Here is a 23120-nt window from a genome sequence, read left to right as displayed (position 1 = left end):
AGGGTGAACCAACGGCAAAAGGAAGACCTTTATCCCTGTCTCTCTCACTGCCCACTCTGCCTGTCAAAAAAAAAAATATTTGGGAAAAATATCACAGGGACAAAACTAAGTTCCAAAGAGCTGAGAATCTTCCATCTATCTCCTGGTTCACTCCCCAAATGGCTGCCAAGGGCCTGGACCTCCATCCAGGCCGCGCACATGGGTGGAAGGGGCCCAGGTATTTGGGCCATCTTCTGCTGCCTTCCCAGATGCATTAGCAGGGAGCTTGATTGAAAGCAGAGTAGGGCAGGCACCGCAGCTCACTAGGCTAATCCTCTGCCTTGCGGTGCCGGCACACCGGGTTCTAGTCCCGGTCGGGGCGCCGGATTCTGTCCCGGTTGCCCCTCTTCCAGGTCAGCTCTCTGCTGTGGCCAGGAAGTGCAGTGGAGGATGGCCCAAGTCCTTGGGCCCTGCACCCGCATGGGAGACCAGGATAAGCACCTGGCTCCTGGCTTTGGATCAGCGCGGTGAACTGGCCACGGCGGCCACTGGAGGGTGAACCAACGGCAAAAGGAACACCTTTCTCTCTGTCTGTCTCTCTCACTGTCCACTCTGCCTGTCAAATAAATAATAAAAGAAAAGAAAACAGAGTAGCCAGGATTCGAACCAGCACTCCTAATGGGATGCCAACTTAAGCACTGAGCCACAAAGCTGCCCCCATTAAGAACTGTTCTAGGGGCCGGCACTATGGAATAGCGGGTAAAGCTGCCGCCTGCAGTGCTAGCATCCATATGGGCACTGGTTCAAGACCCAGCTGCTCCACTTCTGATCCAGCTCTCTGCTATGGCCTGTGATAGCAGTGGAAGATGGCCCAAATCCTTGGGCCCCTGCACCTGTGTGGGAGACCCAGAAGAAGCTCCTGGCTCCGAACTGGCACAACTCCAGCCATTGCAGCCAACTGGGAAGTGAAAAAGCAGATGAAAGACCCCTCTCCCTCTTCCTCTCTCTTCTTTCACTGTGTAACTCTTTCAAATAAATAAATCTTTTTAAAAAATCAACCATAATATCTAAGAAAAATTTAAGAGTTAAATACTATTTCACTGAATGTATAAAGCTTCATTTATCTTTTCTGATGTTCACTCCCCAACTGGCTGCAAGGGCCGGAGCTGCCCCATCCTAAGTGAGGAGCCAGGAGCTTCCTCCGGGTCTCCCAAGTGGGTGCAGGGGCCCAAGGACTTGGACCATCTTCCACTGCTTTCCCAGGCCATAGCAGAGAGCTGGAGCAGCCAGGATGCAAATCAGCACCCATATGGAATACCAGCACTACAGGCTTAACTCGCTACGCTACAGCGTCTGCCCCAAAGCTTCATTTATCTAAGCCTCACTCCTCTAATGCTTATGTTTTTGTAGGACAGCTTTGTAGCTCACTGGGTTGGGCCACGACCTACAAGGCCAGCATCCTCTATCACTGTGCTACTTCAAGTCCTGGCTGCTCCACTCCCAATCCAGCTCCCCTTCATGTCTGGGAAAGCAGAAGATGGCCCAAGTGCTTGGGACCCTGCCATTCATGTGAGAGACCAGGATGGAGTTCCTGGGTCCTGACTCGGGTCTGGACCTCACCTGACTTGTTGTAGCCATTTGGAAAGCAAACCCGGGGATGGAATCTCTCTCTCTTATGTAAAAACAAAACAAATCTCTTTTCAAAAAAATTCATACTTTTTCTTCCTTATGCTGCAGTGAAAAAAGTGGCAATATTAGGGTCAACGGTCTAACTTAAAAAAGATCTATTTATTTATGTGAAAAGCATAATTGGAAAGAGAGGAGAGGAAGAGAGAGAGATCTTCCACCCACTGGTTCACTCCCAAAATGGCTCCAGGACAAAGCCAGGAGTCAGGAGTTTCATCCAGGTCTCCCACGTGCGTACAGGGGCCCAAGCACTTGGACCCTCTTCTACTGCTTTCTCAGGCCATTAGCAAGGAGCTGGATTGGGAAGTGGAGCAGCTAGTACTCTAACCTGTACCCTTATGGGATGCCAGCACTGCAGGCCACAGCTTAACACACTGTGCCATAGCATCGGCCCCAGGTCTTACTTTTTTTAAAGAGTAAGAAATAAAAATGGGTACAGGGTTGAGTCCCGGTTGCTCCTCTTCCAATCCAGCTCTCTGCTGTGGCCTGGGAAAGCAGTAGAAGATGGCCCAACTCCCACCCACGTGGGAGACCCAAAAGAAACACCTGGCTCCTGGCTTCAAATTGGCGCAGCTCCGGCTGTTGCGGCCATTTGGGGAGTGAACCAGAGGAATGGAAGACCTCTCTTTCTCTCTCTGGCTCTATCGCTCTCTGTGACTCTGTCTTTCAAATAAATAAAATAAATCTTTAAAGAAAAAAAAAAAGAATTGTCCCAGGGCTGGCATTGTGGCATAGTGGGCAAAGCTGCTGCCTGCAGTGCCCGCATCCCACATGAGCACCGGTTCAAGACCCAGCTGCTCCACTTCCAATCCAGCTCTCTGCTATGGCCTGGGAATCCAGTAGAAGATAGTCTATGTCCTTGGGCCCCTCAGTCCATGTAGGAGACCCGGAAGAGGCTCCTGGCTCCTGGCTATGAATTGGCCCAGCTCTGGCTATTGTGGCCAATTGGGGAGTGGACTGGTGGATGGAAGACTTCTCTCTGCCTCTGTAACTATGTCTTTCAAATGAATAAATAAATTTTTCTTTAAGAGTTGTACCAATTTAGTCACCAATATATGAAAAGGCTAGTACCTCAATGTTCCTTCTCCAAAAAATATCATACTAAAAATCGTTTTATGGGTGCTGGCATTGTGGTGCACTTAGTTAAGCTGCTGCCTGTGATGCCAGCATCTCATGAGCGCCGGTTCGTGTCCCAGCTGCTCCACTTCTAATCCAGCTTCCTGCGAATGCACCTGGGAAAGCAGCTGAAAATGGCCCAAGTGCTAAAGCCTATGTCACCCATGTGGGAGACCTGGAAGAAGCTCCTGGCTCTTGGCTTCAAGCTTGTCCCAGTCCCAGCTACTGTGGCCATTTGAAGAGTGAAGCAGGGGATAGAAAATCTCCACCTCTTTCTAATTCTGCTTTTCAAATAAATAAAAAATCTTTTAAAAGAATTGTTTTATTTTATAGGCCAATAACAGATGTGCCTTAGTATTATTTTAATTGGCATTTCTACTTAGGCTGACACTTTTTCTTTTATGTGTATTTCCACTTCAGTGACTTGTCTGGTCATTCCTTTGTTTCCTTTCACATCAAAGATATCGATTCTAAATATTCATCACTCTTTAAATGGCCAGGCTGTTAATATTTTGATATATGAAACAAGGACTTTCCCCTCTTTTGCCTTTTACTTTTAAATTTTTTATTAAGACTTTTACTCTTTATGTAGTAAAAACCTAATGATGACTTTCACAAGTTTAGAAAGTTCCATCCAGGGATCAATTAATTCACTCATTTTATATCACCCTTATTTTATGGTTCCATTTTATAACAACTATATTCCCTTTACTTTACCATATAACTTGTTAACAGAAAAGTTTACTTACTATTCTAGATCAGTTCCCAGTTTCACAGCTATGTCTTCATATTCTTGTCTATTTTTAGCAATAAGCTCAAGACAACCTAAGCAAGTGAGCTGGGAAGCTGCAACTCGAGAAGCAAGAGTCTCTCCTGTAATACAAAAGAGAACAACTGCACATCTGAGAACATAAAAACAGCACACAGTTATCAATGTCTTTTACGCTGAGTATCCACACAATATAGATAAGGGAAATGGAGCCAAGTGTTCAGACACAAACTAGTCTTTTCTATCATCTTGTTTGAAATGTTGCTCCCACGACATGATTTCACTCAGGAAGTAGTCCCTCCTCCCCCGCCTCCAAGGAGATTGTTAAAAGAACAAGGAAGACTCCAGTGAGCCCAGTGATCAGCAGCTTACCTGGCATAGTCACCATGGGTGTTCCTGCCCAGAGGACATCCATCCCTGTGGTGTGTCCATTACAGAGCGGAGTATCCAGGCAGACGTCAGCCAGCTGGCCTCTCCTCACATGCTCTTCTTTAGGAGCAACGGGTGAAAAAATGATCCGGTTCTGGGGAAGGCCCATGTTCTGTGCATACTGCTGAATATTAGGTTCTCCTACTGCTGGGAAACGCAGCAGCCATAGCACACTATTGGGAACACGCTTCAAAATCTGCAACAGGGAAAATAAGAATGATTACTGATAGCAGATCTGCCCTGCTCAACTAAGGTTCCCATAGGTCTCTAATAATTCTACCATACTCTATTCATTCTCTCCAGAGAAGTCTACTGTGAACTAAAATCTTCCTTCACACAGATGAATTATGTCAACTGAATTACTATTTGTCCTGTTTAGCTGTCCCAAGGGAGAATCTGAAGACAGACCAGAGACTGATGTCAGAAGACACAAAACAAGTTAGTAACTGGCAAAATCTGGGGCAGCTATATCCTGCAGGAACCAATAACAGACAGTGGGTTTTGTTGAAGAGACAGGAATTTTCCACTCCAAATTTTAAATACCCCCACCATATCACAACTAAGTTACTCACAGTTGCCTAAATTTATTTGCCTATGGTAGAACAAAGGTCAGCAAGCTTAAAATAATAACAAAAACAAGAACAAAAGGGGGGAGAGGGAAGGACAGACAGAGAAATCTGTGCCCTCAACAGCCAGGGCTGAGCCAGGCTAAAGGCAGGAGCCCAGAACTCAATCCAGGTCTCCCTCATGGACAGCAAGGATTTAAGCACTTAATCCATCACCTGTTAGCTCCCAGGGGGCACAGCAGCAGGAAGCTGGATCAAAAGCAGAGGAGGGGCCGGTGCCGTGGCACAGAAGGTTAATCCTCTGCCTGTGGTGCTGGCATCCCATAGGGGCACCAGTTCTAGTCCCGGCTGCTCTTCTTCTAACCCGGCTCTCTACTATGGCCTGGGAAAGCAGTAGAAGATGGCCCAAGTGTTTGGGCCCCTGCACCCACGTGGGAGACTCGAAATAAGCTATAGGCTTCAGATCGGCCCAGCTCCCACCATCATGGCCATTTGGGGAGATAGCCAGTGGAAGGAAGACCTTTCTCTTTGTCTCTTCTCCCTCTCACTGTCTGTAACTCTACCTCTCAAATAAATAAAATCTGAAAAAAGAAAAGTATAGAGCAGCTGGGACTCAAACCAGGTACTCTACTATGGGATGCTGTTATCCCAAGAGGCACCTTATATTCATTGTGCCAAATGGCCACCCAAGTGGACTTTTTCTGTAAAGAGGCCAGACAACAAACATTTCTGTGGCCATGGGGACTGTCATAACTGTTCAATCACTGTTGCCTGAAAGCAGGCATAGATAGTACATAAACAAGCATGGGGCCGGTACTGTGGCATAGCAGGTGAAGCCGCCACCTGCAGTGCCGGCATCCCATATGGGCACCCATTTGAGTCCTGGCTGCTCCACTTCTGATCCAGCTCTCTGCTATGGCCTGGGGAAGCAGTAGAAAATGGCCCAAGTCCTTGGGCCCCTGCATCCATGTAGGAGATCTGGAGGAAGCTCCTGCTTCCTGGCTTTGGACCAGCACAGATCCAGCTGTCGCAGCCATTTGTAGAATGCACCAGCAGATGGAAGACCTTTCTCTCTGTTTCTCCCTCTCTGTCTGTAACTCTACCTCTCAAATAAATAAAATCTTAAAAAAAAGTAGTAAAGTGCATATTACAAAACACCCTCAGCAGTAACTCTCTATATTTAATATCTTTGCATTGAGATGCAGAAATAATCATAATAAACAAAAAGACCATGAATAGCCTAACGTCAGTTCAGTGATTTGGCTGTCAAGTAAATTTGACACTGACTTAAGAAAAAGCTTTTGGTTTTCAGAAGGTTTGGACATTAGAAAGTGAGGAATAAGGGTGAGTGACCATACAGGGGCAATAGCCCTGTACTAATCTGCTTCCTCTTCTGCGCTACCCTCTGCTTTCCTTTAATAAAGAAAAAAAAAAACAGGTTATCAGGAGAGGGGGAAAAAAGCAATTAAAGACTTCTCTCCAGATTATCAGAAGTAAAATGTGCCATTTTAGTCCTAGGGACTAAGCCAGCTACAGATAGCTAATATCCTGCTTAGTATACAAACTGGTCTGATGAACTGAGAAGTAATGGTATAAATAAACTCCTTCCTGTTTAGAACTCTAATCTTGTAAAAATGTTAAACATGCGGGCACATACATGACAGCTTTAGCTATCAGTTTAGTCCAGGAGATGGCAAGCTACAGCCTTTGAGCCAAATCTGGCATGCTGCCAGTTTTTGTAAATAAAATTTTACTGGAACACAGCCAACAGCCATACTCATCCATTTACATTCATGCTGCAACAGCAGATTAAAGAGCACAGATGACAACACCGAAAATATTTACTTCTGGTCCTTTAAGAAAAACATTTACTGACCTCTGATTTAGACACAACACCGTTTTGAATATATAAACTTAAAAAGGTCCATAATGTGATACTTTAGACACTGGAAGAATCAAAAATGACTGAAAAATGTACAACTCTTTGGAAGACTAGAAATCAGCACAACAGCTCCCAAATGAGGGTAGGGAGTCAACCTAAGCAAGATGGCCTGTACTAGTCTCAGACATTAATGATGAATCTGTATATACTCACATTTGCCCACATTTGCAAAGTAGATGGATCAATTTTATACAACTGATTGAAGTTACAGTACACGATGGCATCTTCTGGCAACCCATACTGAGAACGGGTAGTTACAATAATTGTACGGGGAACCTCCTCTCCAGTTGCAGCTTTGTTGTTAATCTAAAACAAGGAAAAGAGCATGACTGTATTTAAAGCCAAGACAGTCCATTCTTTTAACACATATCTGCATCTTATGGATAAGGAATCTGTAAGATGCAAAATGGTATCTCCATTAAAAAGCCACATCCCTGAACCACAGTTAGAAAATACTCATGATACATTAAGTTAAAAAAAGGGAGGGAGGGGGGAATCAGCACTGTGGTGCAACAGGTTAAAGCCCTGGCCTGAAACACCGGCATCCCATATAGGCACCGGTTCTAGTCCCGGCTGCTCCTCTTCTGATCCAGATCTCTGCTAAGGCCTGGGAAAGCAGCAGAAGATGGTCCACGTGTTTGGGCCCCTGCGCCCATGTGGGAGACCCAGAAGAAGCTCCTGGCTCCTGGCTTCAGATCGGCCCAGCTCTGGCCGTTGCGGCCATCTGGGGAGTGAACCAGGGGATGGAAGACCTCTCTCTGTCTCTACCTCTCTGGCTCTTTCAAATAAATAAAAAAAAAAAAGAGAGGAAAGGGCCTGCACTGTGGCACAGTATGTTAATCCTCCACCTGCAGCACCAGCATCCCATATGGGTGCCAGTTCTAGTCCCGGCTGCTCCTCTTCTGATCCAGCTCTCTGCCACGGCCTGGGAAAGCACTTGGGCCCCTACACCCACAAGGGCAACCCAGAATAAGCTCCTAGTTTCGTGGCTTCAGATCGACCCAGCTCCAGCCATTGTGGCCATTTGGGGAGTTAACAAGAGGGTGGAAGACCTTTCTCTCTGTCTCTTCTCCCTCTTATTGTCTGTAACTCTACCTCTCAAATAAATAAAATCTTTAAAAAAAAGGAAATGGCTGCAACATTGCCTTAATTTGAGGACTGCACTATAAAACTTTCAAGGTAATTCATTCATTGGTAATTTGTTTGATGAAGCAATGCCATCATACTTTAATTTATTTGACAGGTAGAGTTACAGACAGTGAGAGAGAGAGAGACAGAAAGGTCTTCCTTCTGTTGGTTCACTCCCCAAATGGCCACTACGGCTGGCACTGCGCCAATCTGAAGCCAGGAGCCAGGTGCTTCTCCTGGTCTCCCATGGGGTGCAGGGCCCAAGCACTTGGGCCATCCTCCACTGCCTTCCTGGGCCACAGCAGAGAGCTGGACTGGAAGAGGAGCAACTGGGACTAGAGCCCAGTGCCCATATGGGATCTGGAGAGTATTAACCAAGTGAGCCACTGCACCAGCCCTGAAACTTCTTGCTCTAACCAAATTTCCCAGTACCCTATTAATAATTCAACAGCAAGCTTTTGCTCACTCTTTTTCTCATGAATGAAATATTCCTTTTCTAAATTGCATCGCTAAACTGAAATTATCCCTCCAAATGGTCTCCTCTCGCAACTGTCTCTCCCCACATTGATCATCAGCATTTCTGAGCTTCTACCTTATCTTGCAAACCCACACTTGCGAGTACTGCCTTATGCTGTTATTGCTGTTATTTAACTATTCTAGGCAGGTTCAGCCATTTCAACGAAACTGTTAACTCCTAAGAGGTCTGGGATCCTAGCCTCACACTCTCTTAACAGAGGTGCATACTCATTTATTCAAGCATGCAATACATTATTTGTTGAGTGCATATTACATTATTGTGGTTAACACACATGCCCTAGAGTAATTCAATTCACTGGAGGACACAGAGATAATGTCTTCTGTTGAATATCTCAAATATTACAAAAACACAACAGGGAGGTTATCAATGGAGTAGGGCTGAAGAGGTAAAACCTAAAGTACAGGAACAGATTATTGAGAGGAGCTGTCTGAATGTAAAGTGTAAGTACAATTTAGCCCAGGAAAAGGACACACATTTCACCATATGATAGAGAGCATAGCCACAGGCAGGGAATAACAAGATATTAACACAGTAAACTCTCTCTCAGCAACCTGCTGGCTGAATACAAGAGACTTTTAAATTCAAACCTACAAGGACACCAATTTCCACTGAACTCACATCCTCATCTGTAAAATGAGGATAATAATGCTTCCCTCCTAGAGTTAACTGTGAGGGTTAAAGAAGATAAACGCATGCTTGGTAGCACATGTAATAGACTATTATTCTTTTCTCACCTGTGTGGTTGCCAAGCCATTGCTAATACTAAATCCATTAATCGTTATCTGAATCTGTCCTCTATTTATCATTTCAATAACTGCTTCGGCAATAGTGTTCATAGGAATGACAGGCATATTAAGAGCCGTGTTACTGCTATCTGCATTGTCTCCTCCATCAGGACATTTCATCTAAAAACACAAAAGGATACAAAATACATTAAGGAAAGATCTCAAATGCAATTATCATTATTTCAATGGTAACACTGACGAGATTCTTACCTTCACAATTTTCACATCTGGTAGACTATCAAGAAATGCTTTGAGGTCGATGCCATTCAGAACTATCCGATTGTCGTAAATGTGCCCATTGGACTTAAAATCAATGACTGCTTTTTTCTAATGGAAAAAAACGTTTCAGACATGTCTCAGGGTGCATATGAGCAACAAGAAGGAAATACATGATGACAATTCTTTGAATCCCAGCCCCTCGGCAGTTTTCTACATACCTTCAAGTGAGGGAACATATTAGCATGATCACCAATAAAGAAAGTATGGGGCATATAAGCCAATTTCTCAGAATACTGCTCAGCAACCTCTGCTGGTGATGTTTCCTGATCAGTGATTATATAATCCATGAAAAGTGCACCGCTAGTCCCAGGGTATCCCAGCCACATCGCCTTTAAAAGAGAGAAAGACCAGAAACTGATTAAGAAACTTCATCGGTATACTTCTTTCTTAATTCAACAAACTGTACGCATTAAAGATGGATAGACTCTTTTGTACATGCATCACACCTCAATAAAGTGTTTAAAAAAAACATAAGAACACTCATTAAAAGGTTCCAAATTTAGGGGCTGGCCAGTAGATTAAGCCACTGCCACTTGGAATCTCAGCTATTCCAGTTCCAATCCAACTCCCTGCTAATGTACCTGGAAAAGCCACCCACCCAAGTGGCCCTGCCACTAAAGTGGGAGACCTGGATGAAGCCCCTGGCTCCAGCCTGGCCCAGCTCCAGCCATTGAGGCCATTTGGGGAGTGGACCAGCAGATGAAAGATCTGTCTCTGTTCTCTTTAACTCAGCCTTTCAAATAAATAAACCTTGGCCGGCGCTGTGGCTCACTTGGCAAATCCTCCACCTGTGGCGCCAACACCCCAGGTTCTAGTCCCAGTTGGGGCGCCGGGTACTAGTCCCAGTTGCTCCTCTTCCAGTCTAGCTCTCTGCTGTGGCCCAAGAGGGCAGCGGAGGATGGTCCAAGTGCTTGGGCCCTGCACCCACATGGGAGACCAGGATGAAGTACCTGGCTCCTGGCAGCGCCGGCCGTAGTGGCCATTAGGGGAGTGAGCCAACGGAAGGAAGACCTTTCTGTCTCTCTCTCACTGTCTATAACTCTCTCACACTGTCTATAACTCTCTGTCTCTCTCTCTCTATCTAACTGCCTGGCAAAAATAAATAAATAAATATAAATAAACCTTAAAAATTGTTCCAAATTTAAATAAATTAACAATTAGGATTAACTTCTTTAACCAAGAGCAATAAAGTAGTATTTTAGACTAATCTTCTAAGTGCCAAAATGTTTTTCAAATTTGTATAATTCAACCATGAATTGCATGTCTCCATACGGGTACATATGCATGTATCCAGAGGCACTGTGTTCTGCACTCAAAATTATGTGTCCCTGTACATTTCAAGAACTGTAGTTTCTAAAACATAACTAGGTCTGCTCTACTATTTCATGTATCTGTTAGCCTAAGGGAAAAAAATACATCACTATCTTTGTAGTCCAAGATACATCCCGAGTGACTAATTCCTTTACCTGAATAGGAGCTGGTCTAAGAGCAAAGAGCTCATTTCGTGCACCCTTGGTATAACCATTCATATTCACAAGGATGTGAATTCCATCCTGATGGATGCGATCAGCTGCTTTTCCATTGCATGGAATCTGTGGAACACAAAATAAGAATTCAGCACATATAATCTCAGAATAATGTGATTATTTTTAATGGCATTAAACAGAATTCAGATTCCCTGATGCAAAAGTAGTTAACAGAAATTAACCACACTGATAAAGGCCAAAATATGTGTAAGTGCCATTAATATGCACTCAAAGCATTACAGAAACAGGACACAGAGGAAGAAGAGTTTACCTCTGAACTGAATGTTTGGAGTAGTGACACGTCATAGCAGAGTTAGTATTTGAAAAAGACCTTCAAAGATTACAAGGAATGAGAGGGAATCTGAAAATATAACCTCAGAGGCCAACACTGTGGTATAGCAGGTAAGGCCACTGCATTCAGTGCCAGCATCCCATATGGGCACCAATTTGAGTCTCAGCTGCTCCACTTCTGATCCAGCTCTCTGCTATGGCCTGGGAAAGCAGTAGAAGATGGCCCAAATCCTTGGGCCCTGCACCTGCGTGGGAGACCTGGAAGAAGCTCCTGGACCCTGGCTTCAGATCAGCCCAGCTCCGACCATTGTGGCCATCTGAGGAGTGAACCGGCGAATGGAAGACCTCTCTCTCTCTCTCTCTCTCTCTCTCTGCCTCTGCTTCTCTGTAACTCTGCCTTTCAAATAAATAAATCTTCAAAAAGAAAGAGAGAGAGAAAATATAACCTCAGTAAAGAACAATTGAAAAGAACCAGAGTAAAGGACAAGGTAGGTTTAAAAAAGGTGAGGAGAAGCAGGTGCTGTGGCACAGTGGGTTAAGCCACCACTTGGGATGCCTGGATCCCGTATCAGAATGCCAGTTCAACTCCCAGTTACTCTGCTTCCAATCCTGCTCCCTACCAATGCCCTGGGAAGCAACTGATGATAGTTAAAGTACTTTGAGCTCCTGCTACCCATGTGGTAGAGGCCCAGATGGGGCTTCTGGCTCCTGGCTTCAACCTGGCCTTGCCTCAGTTGTCATGACCACTTGGAGCACAAACCAAGGAATGGAAGCAATCTGTTGCCGTGCCCCCTCCTTTTCCCCTGTCACTCTGCCTTTCAAATAAATAAATCTTAAAAACAACAAGAAGAAGGTAAGTAACTTACATTTAATTGGTAAAGGGTGCACCTGAAGGTTAACGGCGGTTTAAAGTACTAGCAGGGGCCAGCTCTATGGCATAGCAGAGTTAAGCCAGCACCAGCATCCCATATTGGTGCCAGTTCACGCCTTAGCTGCTTTACTTCCAATCCAGCTCCCTAAGGGAAAGCAGCAGAGGATGGCACAAGTGCTCGGGCCTCTGCACACAAATGGGAGATCTGGAAGAAGCTCTTGACTCCTGGCTCTAGTTTGACCCAGCCCTGACCATTGCAGCCATTTGGGGAGTGAACCAGTGGATAGAAGACATCTCTCTCTCTCTCTCTCTCTCTCTCTCTCTCTCTCTATCTCTATCTCTATCTCTATCTCTTTCACATAAATAAACTTTAAAACAAAAAAGTACTAGCAAACAGGGGCTGGCGTTGTGGTACACCTATGATGCAGGCAAGGCATCCCATATGGGCACCAGTGTGTGTGCCAGCTGTTCCACTTTTGAAAATTAATTTATTTGAGAGGCAGAGGTAGAGACAGGAGAGAGCAAGAAATCTTCCATCTGCTGGTTCATTCCTCAAATGGCCACAATGGCCAGAGCTGGGCCCATCTAAGCCAGGATCCAGGAGCCTCTTCTGGGTCTCCCACATGGGTGTAGGGGCACAAGGACTTGGGCCCCATTCTACTGCTTTCCCAGACCATAGCAGAGAGCTGGATCAGGAGTGGAGCAGCCGGGACTAGAACCGGTGCCCATATGGGATGACCACACTGCAGGTGGAGGCTTTACCTGTTATGGCACAGTGCTGGCCCCTGTTCCACTTCTGACCCAACTCTCTGCGAATGAGTCTAGGAAACAGAAGACAGACCAAGTGCTTGGGCCCTTTGCACCCACACAGGAGACCCAGATAAAGCTCCAGGCTCCTGGCTTCAGCTTGGCCCAGCCCCAGTCATTTGGGGAGTGAACCAGCAGATGGAAGATTCTCTCTTCCTTTCTCTGTAACTCTTTCAAATAAATCAATCAATCTTAAAAGAAAATACTAACAAAGTTGTGACAACTTAGTAAGGTTGTGAAAGCCATGTTGAAAGAGTTTAGATTTCAGTCAACAAGCAGTGAGTGAGTGAAGGTCTCAGAGACAGAGAGTGGTATTCTTGGTCACATAAGTTCAACCATACATCAAAAATGGCCAGGCATTTTTCTGAAGTTCTTGTAAGATATTGGTGCACACTAGTTATTAAATGACAAGAGTCTCACAACTCTTCTGCTAGGAATTCAATGATTTATACAAAAATAAATTTATATATGTACATGTGTGCATGCATGTGTATTTACATACACATGGGCCTACATACATGTACTGTATGAACACATATTTTACACACTATATAGTTGGTTTTCCATTATCTATGCATTCCACATAGTCAATCAATCAGAGATCAACGATAACATGTACAGATGTTTTTCATGTCATCATTCCTAAACAATACAGTATAACAACTACTTACGTAGCATTCTCATTGTATTAGGTATTATACATAACCCTGAGATGATGTAAAGTATACAGGAGTATATGCTTAGGTTATATGCAAATATCATACCATTTTATGTAAGGGATTTGAACATTCCCAAATTGATAACGTCAGGGAGTCCTGAAATCAATCCCCCACTAAGACAACTCTATGTGCCACATATTATCTCTATTAATTACAAAAGTGGCCAACAGAGTCTATAAAAAATACCAGGATAGGGGCCAGCACTGTGGCGTAGTGGTTACAGCCACCACCTGTGGTGCTGGCATCCCATATGGGTGCCAGTTTGAGTCCCAGCTGCTCCACTTCCAGCTCTCTGCTATGGCCTGGGAAAGCAGTGGAAGTTGGCCCAAGTCCTTAGGCCCCTGCACCCACGTGGGAGACCCGGAAGAAGCTCCTGGCTCCTGATCGGCCCAGCTCCTGTTGTTGTGGACATTTGGGGAGTGAACCAGCTGATCAAAGACCGTTCTCTCTCTGCCTCTCTGTAACTCTGCCTTTGAAATCAATCAATATTTAAAAAAATAGTTTAAGAACACCAGTATACACACTCAGCAATTCCCAAAGGTTTCAATCTTAATCTACCACAAAACTTACCTAGAGAAAACAACAGACAGAACAAGTGTAGGAATAAAGATAACCAAAGGCAAAAGCTCACGGATACAGAGACACTAAGAGGAACTACTTATTATTCTTCTAAGCCACCATTTTTGAATTCTCTCAGTTAATATTTATTAAGTATCTACTGTCAAAAGTGCTGGCTGAAACCTCAGAGAAGCTGTATGTCCATGTTCAAATATACCACGTCTGTTTTATTTGCAACCTTAGCAAAAGTGATGCTTGATTTTATAATCAATAACCAAGGAAATAAGATCTTTTTTTTAGATTTATTTATTTGAAAGGCAGAGCTGCAGAAAGTGGGAGAGACAGAGCAAGAGATCTTCTATCACTGATTCACTCCCCAAATAGTCAGAGCTGGGTCACATTGAAGACAGAAGCCTGGGACTCCACCAAGTTCTCTCATGTGGGTGGCAGGGCCCCAAGCACTTGGGACATCTTCCATTGCTTGTCGCAGGCAGTGACTTAACCTACTGCACCACAAAGTCAGCCCCAGAAATAACACTGAAGCAACTGTCCACATGTACTAGTATTGAATACTTAAGCATCAAAAATGCAAACTCCAGGCCAGCGTTGTGGCACAGTGGACAAAGCTGCTGCCTGCAACTCCAGCATTCCATAAGGGCACACTGATTGAGTCCCAGATGCTCCACTCCCAATTCAGCTCCCTGCTAATGCATCTGGGAAAGCAGCAGAGGATGGCCCAAGTGCTTGGGGCCCCTGCACCTGCATGGGAGACCCAGGTGAAGCTCCTGGCCTCAGCCTGGCCCAACCCTAGCTGTTGCAGCCATCTGGGGAATGAACTAGCAGATGAAGATCTCTCTCTCTCTCCTCTGTCTCTTGTTTCTAACTCTGCCTTTTTAAATAAATAAAGTATTTTAAAAAATGCAAATTTTAAGAGCAGGCATTTGGCTTAGCGGTTAAGATGCTGCTTGGGACGCCTGTATCCCATATTGTAGTGCCTGGGTTCAGGTCCCAGCTTCACTCAGAACTTCAGCTAATGCACACCCTGGAAAGCAGCAGGGAATGACTGTGGGAGATCTGTTTGAGTTCTGGGCTCCTGTACTCAGCCTGACCCAGCTCTGGATGTTGTGGGCATTTGGGGAGTGAACCAGTGGATGGAAGATCTGCACCTCTGTCTCTTCCTTTCAAATACATAAAAATTATTCTTAAAAATACAAACTGTATGTCCACAGTTGTACTCAAGTTTGCTCAAAATAAAAAAGCTAAAAGTATAAGAGTTTCACCTACCTGAGAAAGATCAATGAAATGATTGGCTTCTGCCATCACCTTCACTCGGAAGTTCGTGCCATCATCTGGACTCAGGGCATAACAGAATACCTGAAGGGTACCACAGTGTATATTTAACAACCTGGGCTCAAATCTTTCCAAAAGACACTGGTTTTAGCACCTAATGATGACAATAAACCCACCACTGTGGAGTTTTATGCTGTTTTTAACCAATAGTGATTCTAGAGAAACATTAGTCTTACCTCAAATTTATCAGGATTGTGCATGCCTGGAATGGACTGCATCAGGTGAGAAGTAGGATGATTCCCAAAGTCAGAACTCACATATCCTACACGCAGTCGACCATCACTGAGCTTCAAGTCTTTTGGATGTTCATATGGTGGTTTATGAAGGACATTAATCTACCAGAAGAAGCAAATGCTTATTATTATTAGTAAAGCTGGGTCTACCCAAGAATTTTCATCTAAGAAAAGTGACTAAACACAACAAAACTGCACCTCCCATCTGTTCAGCAAGGTTTGCCCGTGACACTTCATTTAATCCATACAGCCAGTTTAATGCAAACTCAGCAGTGTTATGTGACATGCTTCATACTATGACCTGTTCCTGAGACCTATGAAACAGACTGAGCATATCTCAAACTTGCACAAATGAAGCACTATGGACAGAATATGCCAAAGCCTGCAGCATTTTAGAAAATTCTGTAGGGAAGCATTTACAAGAAAAAAGTAACATCTAGCACACGAGTTTTTCAGGAGTAAATTCCAACCTTTGATCACAAAGTGCTATAATCCTCAAAGGTGAGTAAAAAACAGCAGATACTTTACGAAGCATTATGGTTGTCACCTTCAGTTTATTGTTAAGGATTCTACCTTAAATGGAGGGCATTGAGGCACAGTGGGTTCAACCTCTGCTTCGGATGCCCACACACCATCTAGGGGTGCCAGATCTGCATCCTGGCTGCTCTGCTTTATGCTAATACATCCTGGATGGCAGCAGGTGAGGGCTCATGAACTTCAGCCCCTGCTACCCAAATGGGAGACCCAAATGGAGTTCCAGGTTCTTGGCTGTTGCAGGCATTTGAGGAGTGAACTAGCAAATGGAAGATCAATATCTACCCATCTCTGTCTTCCTCTCTCTCTCTCTCTCTCTCTCTCTCTCTGTCCCCCACCTTTCAAGTAAATAAAAATAAACAATTTCAAAAGAAGATTCTACATGGAATGGAAACAGTTATGCTCAAGACAAGACATGATGGAAGGGGCTTCTGGAGTGGCTGACAGCGTTGTTCTCAACTTGAATAGTGTTCACTTGGTAATTCATTACATCATACATTTGTCCGCAAAGCTTTCTATATCTATGTTTCAGTTTACAACAAAAGAGGTTGAAACAAAAGAATCATACCTTATCCAAACAGAGGTTCCCATGCCTCTCAGCGATGGCCTTCCTGAAGCCATGAGAAAGAGGATACAGCATACTATGATGAGGATGCACGGAGGGCAACCTATTCTTCTCCAACTGGTCAGCTACAATACTGACCAACTTCTTCATGCGCTCATCATAGTCTGTCCAATCACAGACAATCTAGAAGAAGCAAAGCAAAATTATTCAGAAAACTCCACCACAAAGACTTAATATTTTACGTCTTTGGCCTAAAGGGATGTCAGATGGAAGATTCTCTCTCTCTCTGCCTCTCCGTAACTCCACCTTTCAAATAAATAAATAAATCTTTAAAAAAAAATACTGTCTCTGGTATGGACACTTGGCCTACCAGAGATGCCTGCTCGATGCCCAGCCCCAGCTAATTGTAGATCCCCATGAATGCAGGTCCCATGAGGCAGCAGGTTATTGCTCAAGTAAGTGGGTTCCCAATATCCACATGGGAGACATGGATTGAGTTTCTCACTCTAGCACCAGCCATTTTGGACACTTGGAGGAGTGAACTAGTGGATGGGAATGCTTGTAAGTGCTCTCTTCTGGAATGAACAACCGGTAGAGTGAGGAGTACTCTCTTGCTGCCTCTCAAGTAAAATTTCAAAACAAAACAACTACCTCCAGGCAGGCTTGGATTGTTATGACAAATAACAATGAAGAAGTGATTATATACTGAAAGCCAATTATTGGCCTTTTTTTCTTTACCTGTAGGCAATGAGCCAAGTTACAATAAGCATCAGGAAAATCAGGCTTAAGTTTCAGAGCTGTACGGTAAGAAGCTATTGCTTCTGGAATATTCCCTGAATCCTGGAAATTAAAAAATGGCAAGGTAAAAAAAATTCCTTAAAATTAATACCTACAAAAATTAATAGGTGCTAAGATGCACGTATCATAGTAAACAGCAATACCTTGTGAATGGAAGCCAGATTGCTATGAGCATCTGCAAATGCTGGGTTAATCTGGATAGCACGAGTATAACACTGCAAGGCTCCCTGAACATCCTGCATCTCCTTCAATGTATTTCCCATATTAGAATAGGCATCAGCAAAAGTAGGACTGATTCTAAAGGAGAAGACAAAGGATTTATTTTTCTAGTACAAAAACCTTTAACCCTTTGTAATGTTACCTTATTGTTATTAAAAGCCATTTTACACTTGCCAAAGGCCATTTTTAAAAACTGTAATTTTTAAGAAAAAGTTGAGAGTTTCTTACCGAATAGCCTCCTTATAATGCATCAGAGCTTCCTGCAATTTTCCCTGCTGCTGCAATACACTTGCTAAATTTGAATGGGCAGCAGCAAACTCTGGGAAGACCTATAAATGAGTCAAAATCATAATTAAATTTTATTTTAAACAAAAAAAAAAACCTGCTAAAACAGCAGTAATAATTCACCACAATCTTAAGAATATTGCTCAAGTACTTTTATACCACTAAACTCCTCTTTGCTTTCTCTGTCTAGGTCTACTCATTCAAGGCCTAGTAGCTCAAATTCTGCTTCTTCCTCTATTTTGTATCTCCCTTTGTTTCCAACATAATGCAGTAGACCTCTCCTCTGAGTTTATGCTGACCACTCAAGCACCATCAAAATCTCTCTGTTCCAAGCCCCTACCCCACCTACCAACAGCCATTAGGCACCAAACTTATTTATTTATTGGTAACTTCTCTTGAACTGTGACTTACCATTCCACTATTGGGGGGGGGGGAGATCTTATCTATCCATAAAATAATGAATTCTGAACACAGGGATTTTCTTTTTTTGAATGTCACACAGGACTTCACATCATACTTTTGATACTCAATGTGTAGTTCAACAAGTAACACCCTTTTAAATGATTCAACCACTTCTACTTTTATGAAAAGTAGTAAAAGACATGATAAGCTTCACTGCTTTCCCTCTACTATCACACAGACTAAATACCCAGCCACAGCACCCTCAACATACTTCTAATGCTTTACGATACAAGCGAACTGCCTCTTCAATGTTTCCCTGTTCTCGCTTGATATTCGCTAGATTATTCAGAGAGTCAGCATGGGTGGGACACAGACGGAGTGCGGTATTATAACAATCCTCTGCTTCAGCAACCTAGAAAACAAAACAAACTATTCAAACACTATGCAGAAGAATCATACAGCTACCACTGATATACTGTTTTAGCAATTTTTACAATTGCCTAGTAAAGCCTAACAGCTGATAATACTCCAGCAAATGGGTATTTTCCAATATTCTTCCCATCAACCAAAACTCCAAAGCAGATCAATATAACCATATCAGTACTCAATTACAATATGTACAAAAAAACTTTCTTAATCCTACCAGATAACAAAGAAATAGACTGAGTAAAAATCCTTACACTGCCCTTCTCTTTGAGAGCATTGGCTAGGTTGCAATAAGCATCAGGGAAATGTGGTTGCAGTTCAATAGCTCGCCTGTAGGTATCTATTGCCAGATCTATCAGGCCTTGCTCATAGTACACACAAGCCAGGTTGCCGTGCACCACTGCATGATTTGGACTCAAGCTTAGGGCGCGAAGATAAGCAGCCACAGCTCTGTAAAAAACAAAAATAAAAAACACACACACACACACACACAAAATGCAACTAATCTTTAATCAATGCTTTGTTACAATTAATTCAGGCTATACTATACCAAAACATATAATTAATTATAATTAATCTATTCTATACTATACCTCAAACCAAAATCCCATCTTCATAAAAGGTAGTCTTACACTAAGATATGTTATCTATTCCCATGTAAGAAACAGGCTATGCTTTGACAACAAAAGGTCAGGATTTATGTAGCTTTCTGAATCAGATCAAAGGAATAATTTAGGGGCAAGCATTGTGGCATAGCAGGTAAAGCCACCACCTGAGAAGTCTGCCATCCTTTATTGGTACTGGTTTGAGTCCTGGCTACTCCACTTCCAATCCAGCTCTCTGCTAATGGCCTGGGAAAGCAGAAGATAGCCCAAGTCTTTGGGCTCCTGCACCCATGTAGGAGACTCAGATATAAAGTTCCTGGCTTCGGCCTAGTCCAGCTCTAGCTGTTGCAGTCATCTGGGGAGTGAACCAGCAGATGGAAGATCTCTGTCTCTCCCTCTCTCTCTGTAATTCTTAAGTAAATAAATCAATCTTTTTTTTAAAAAAAAAAAAGGAATAACAGTCTAAGAGATCAGCATTTCAATAGTTTAACAATCAAGGGAATTTCAATTGAACTCTCAATGAGATGAGCGATGGCTATGAGAGCCAACAAAGAAAACTCAGGCACTGATATCTATAAATAAAAGGTAACACAGCAGACATCACAAAGCATGGAAAAACATACTAGAAAAAAACATTTCAGCCATCATTGTCATAATTTCAAAATAATGAAGACTCGAGAATTTATCAAATAGAATACTCTCTCACCTGTCAAAAATACGTGCCTCTTTCAAGACATTTCCTAAATTGATATATGCATCCAGAAAATTTGGATCAAGGGTGACAGCCTAAAAAGTACAGAACAATTACTTAGAGAAGTTAAGACTTTGCTAGATTAACTTATAATTTTATTCTAAGGTCATTTTAGACCTCCAATTAACTTTCTAATATAAGTAAACCTTATTTTAAAGTCTGATTATTTAGTACCTTCTTATTATTTACAAACCTCAGTGTTATCAAAATAACTTAACAAAACTCATGTTCTCATGAAGAAAATGGATCCTGAAGGGAAAAATTAAAAATTTGAGTCTGCTTCAATTTTACTGAGTCAGAAATTTTCATACAAAAGCAAAAGAAACATTGCAACCTCCCAAGCCCGTATCTTCAACAATTCATAAATCATATTCAATCACATTTAATATATATTCCAATCTGCTACTCTCCCCTCCCATATCATTTGACACAATTCTAAAACATATCATTCCACTTGAAAATATTTCAATATGTATCTCAGGGACAAGAATGCTTTTGAGGGGCTGGCACTGTGGCTCTGTGGGTTAACTTATCACTTATGATGCCAATATCCCATATCTGAGTGCTAGTTGGAGTCCCACCAGCTCCACCTCTGACCCAGCTTTCTGCTAACGTGCCTAGGAAGGCAGCAGATGATGGTCAAGTACTTGGGGCCCTGTCATCCACGTCAGAGACCCAGATGAAGTTCCTGGCACCTCTAGTTTTGGCCTGACCCACTGGTTTTAGTCTGGCCACTGCATACATTTGGGGAGTGAACCAGCAGATAGAAGATGGATATCTCCCTCTTCCCTCCCCCCTCAAACTCTGCCTTTCAAATAAATAAATCTTTCAGTCAGAGTTACACAGAGAGGCAGAGGCAGAGGCAGAGGGAGGTCTTCCATCCGCTGGTTCACTCCCCAACTGGCTGCAACGGCCAGAGCTGCGCTGATCTGAAGCCGGGAGCCAGGAGCCAGGAGCCAGGAGCTTCTTCTGGGTCTCTCACCCAGGTGCAGGGGCTCTTGGGCCCCCTTCTACTGCTTTCCCAGGCCACAGCAGAGAGCTAGATCAGAAGTGGAACAGCCAGGACTCGAACTGGCGCCCATAGGGGATGCCAGCACTGCAGGCGGCAGCTTTACCTACTATGCCCAGCGCCGGCCCCAAATCAAATCTTTTTTAAGCTACCACTTGTGATACCAATTCCAATCCTGGCTGCTCCACTTCCAATCCAGCTCCCTGCTAATGTGCCTGGGAAAGCAGCAAAATATGGCCAAAGTCTTTGAGCCCCTGCATCCATGTGGGAGATCAGCAAAAATCTCCCAACTCTTGGCTTCAGCCTGGCCCAGCCTTGGCTGCTGTGGCCATCTGGGGAATGAACCAGTGGATGGAAGATCGATCTCTCTGTCTCTCTGCCTCTTCTAGTCTCTTTACCTCTGACTTTCAAATAAATTAATTAAAAAAAAACTGGGCAAAGTGTCTTAACAGACATTTCTCAGAAAAGATAATTGGGGCCAGTGTTATAGCACAGCAGGTTAAGCCACTGCTTATAACACCAGCATTCCATATGGGCACAGGTTCGAGTCCTAGCTGCTCCACTTCCAATCCAGCTCTATGCTAATGTGCCTGGGAAGGCAGCAGAAGATGGCCGGAGTACTTGGGCTCCTACCACTCACGTGAGAGACCCAGATTCTAGGCTCCTGACTTCAGCCTGGCCAGCCCCATTGCAGCCATTTAGGAAGTAAAGCGGTGGATCGAAGATCTCTCTCCCTCTCCCCAGTGTCTATCTCTGTAACTCTTTCAAAGTAAATAAATCCTTTGAAAGTAAATGTTTATCTTATTAATCATGGAGACACAAATGACCTCACACCTGTTAGAATAGCTGTCATCAAAAGGACACTATAAGCACTGGTGAGATATAGATTAAAGGAAACCCCTGTACACTAATGATAGGAATGTAAACTGGTACAGCCATTGTAGTAAACAGTATGGAGCTTCTCAAAATATTCATTATTCTTTTTTCAACCAGTTTTTATGAGTTGTTACTTATCATTCTCCAAAGGTGAACAATATTTTTAGTGTGATTATGAATTCATGGACCTAAACATATCTGATAAGCTTTAATGTATTTTTTAGTTCTTATTCCTATTGATGCTCCAGTCCCATCCTTAGCCAGTGGGAACCTCATCAAGCTGCTTCCTGAATTCTTCAGACACAATCAAAGTAATATATTACAGCTTCCTTGTTTTCTGGTATGACAAAATATTCCAGGCAAATTTTACATTTTCTGCTCCAGAGGCAGAATCAGCTTTTTGATTTAGAAACTCACCTTTTTTGAAAAGAATTATTTATTTCAAAGATAAAAGTTACAGAGAGAGGTAGTGCCAGAAAATAGAGAAAGGTCTTCCATCCGCTGGTTCACTCTGCAAATGACCCCAACAACCGGAGCTGAGCTGATCCCAAGCCAGGAGCCAGGAGCTTCTTCCAGGTGTCCCATGTGGGTACAGGGGCCCAAGGACTTCTTTTAAGGTAAAGCTGCCCACTTGAAAAACACCTGGGGGAGCCAGCGCTGTGGCATAGCAGGTAAAGCTTCCACCTGCAGTGTCAGCATCCCATATGAGCACCGGTTCAAGTCTCAGCTGCTCCACTTCTGATCCCGCTCTCTGCTATGGCGTGGGAAAGCAACAGAAGATGGCCTGAGTCCCTGGGTCCCCGCACCCATGTGGAGAAGCTCCTGGCTTTGGATCCATGCAGCTCCAGCCATTGCAGCCTATTGGGGAGTGAACCAGCAAGTGAAGACTCTCTCTCTTCCTCTCCTTCTCTCTCTGTGTAACTCTGACTTTCAAATAAATAAATAAATCTTTAAAAAACAAAAAACACCTGGGACCAGCATTGTGGCATAGCAGCTTTAAGTCACTTTTTGTGAAGCCAGTATCCCATGAGTGCCAGTTTGAGAGTCCCAGTTGCTCCACTTTAGATCCTGCTCCCTA

The 23120-nt window shown here is 43.6% G+C and overlaps 1 protein-coding gene across 3 annotated transcripts in view; it reads right to left on the bottom strand.

Annotated features, from left to right (window-relative positions):
* The window catches only part of OGT (O-linked N-acetylglucosamine (GlcNAc) transferase), a 44874-nt gene that overhangs the window by 5740 nt on the left and 16014 nt on the right, over positions 1-23120 (bottom strand). For all 3 annotated transcript variants that reach the window (XM_002720103.5, XM_002720102.5, XM_070067122.1), the window contains 16 exons: positions 20113-20192; positions 19056-19251; positions 18647-18787; positions 17917-18017; positions 17613-17766; positions 17410-17511; positions 16675-16854; positions 15516-15674; positions 15274-15363; positions 10684-10809; positions 9376-9546; positions 9149-9265; positions 8888-9058; positions 6641-6793; positions 3923-4175; positions 3531-3654 (listed from right to left, as the gene is read on the bottom strand). In XM_002720103.5, the coding sequence (XP_002720149.1) occupies positions 3531-3654; positions 3923-4175; positions 6641-6793; positions 8888-9058; positions 9149-9265; positions 9376-9546; positions 10684-10809; positions 15274-15363; positions 15516-15674; positions 16675-16854; positions 17410-17511; positions 17613-17766; positions 17917-18017; positions 18647-18787; positions 19056-19251; positions 20113-20192 (2318 nt within the window). The remainder of the gene's footprint in view (positions 1-3530; positions 3655-3922; positions 4176-6640; positions 6794-8887; positions 9059-9148; positions 9266-9375; positions 9547-10683; positions 10810-15273; positions 15364-15515; positions 15675-16674; positions 16855-17409; positions 17512-17612; positions 17767-17916; positions 18018-18646; positions 18788-19055; positions 19252-20112; positions 20193-23120) is intronic.

The sequence above is a fragment of the Oryctolagus cuniculus genome, chromosome X (genome assembly GCF_964237555.1).
Source record: "Oryctolagus cuniculus chromosome X, mOryCun1.1, whole genome shotgun sequence".
Classification (NCBI taxonomy): domain Eukaryota; kingdom Metazoa; phylum Chordata; class Mammalia; order Lagomorpha; family Leporidae; genus Oryctolagus; species Oryctolagus cuniculus.
Note: the sequence above shows the minus strand (reverse complement) of the source record. Positions and strands in the feature narration are given on the sequence as shown.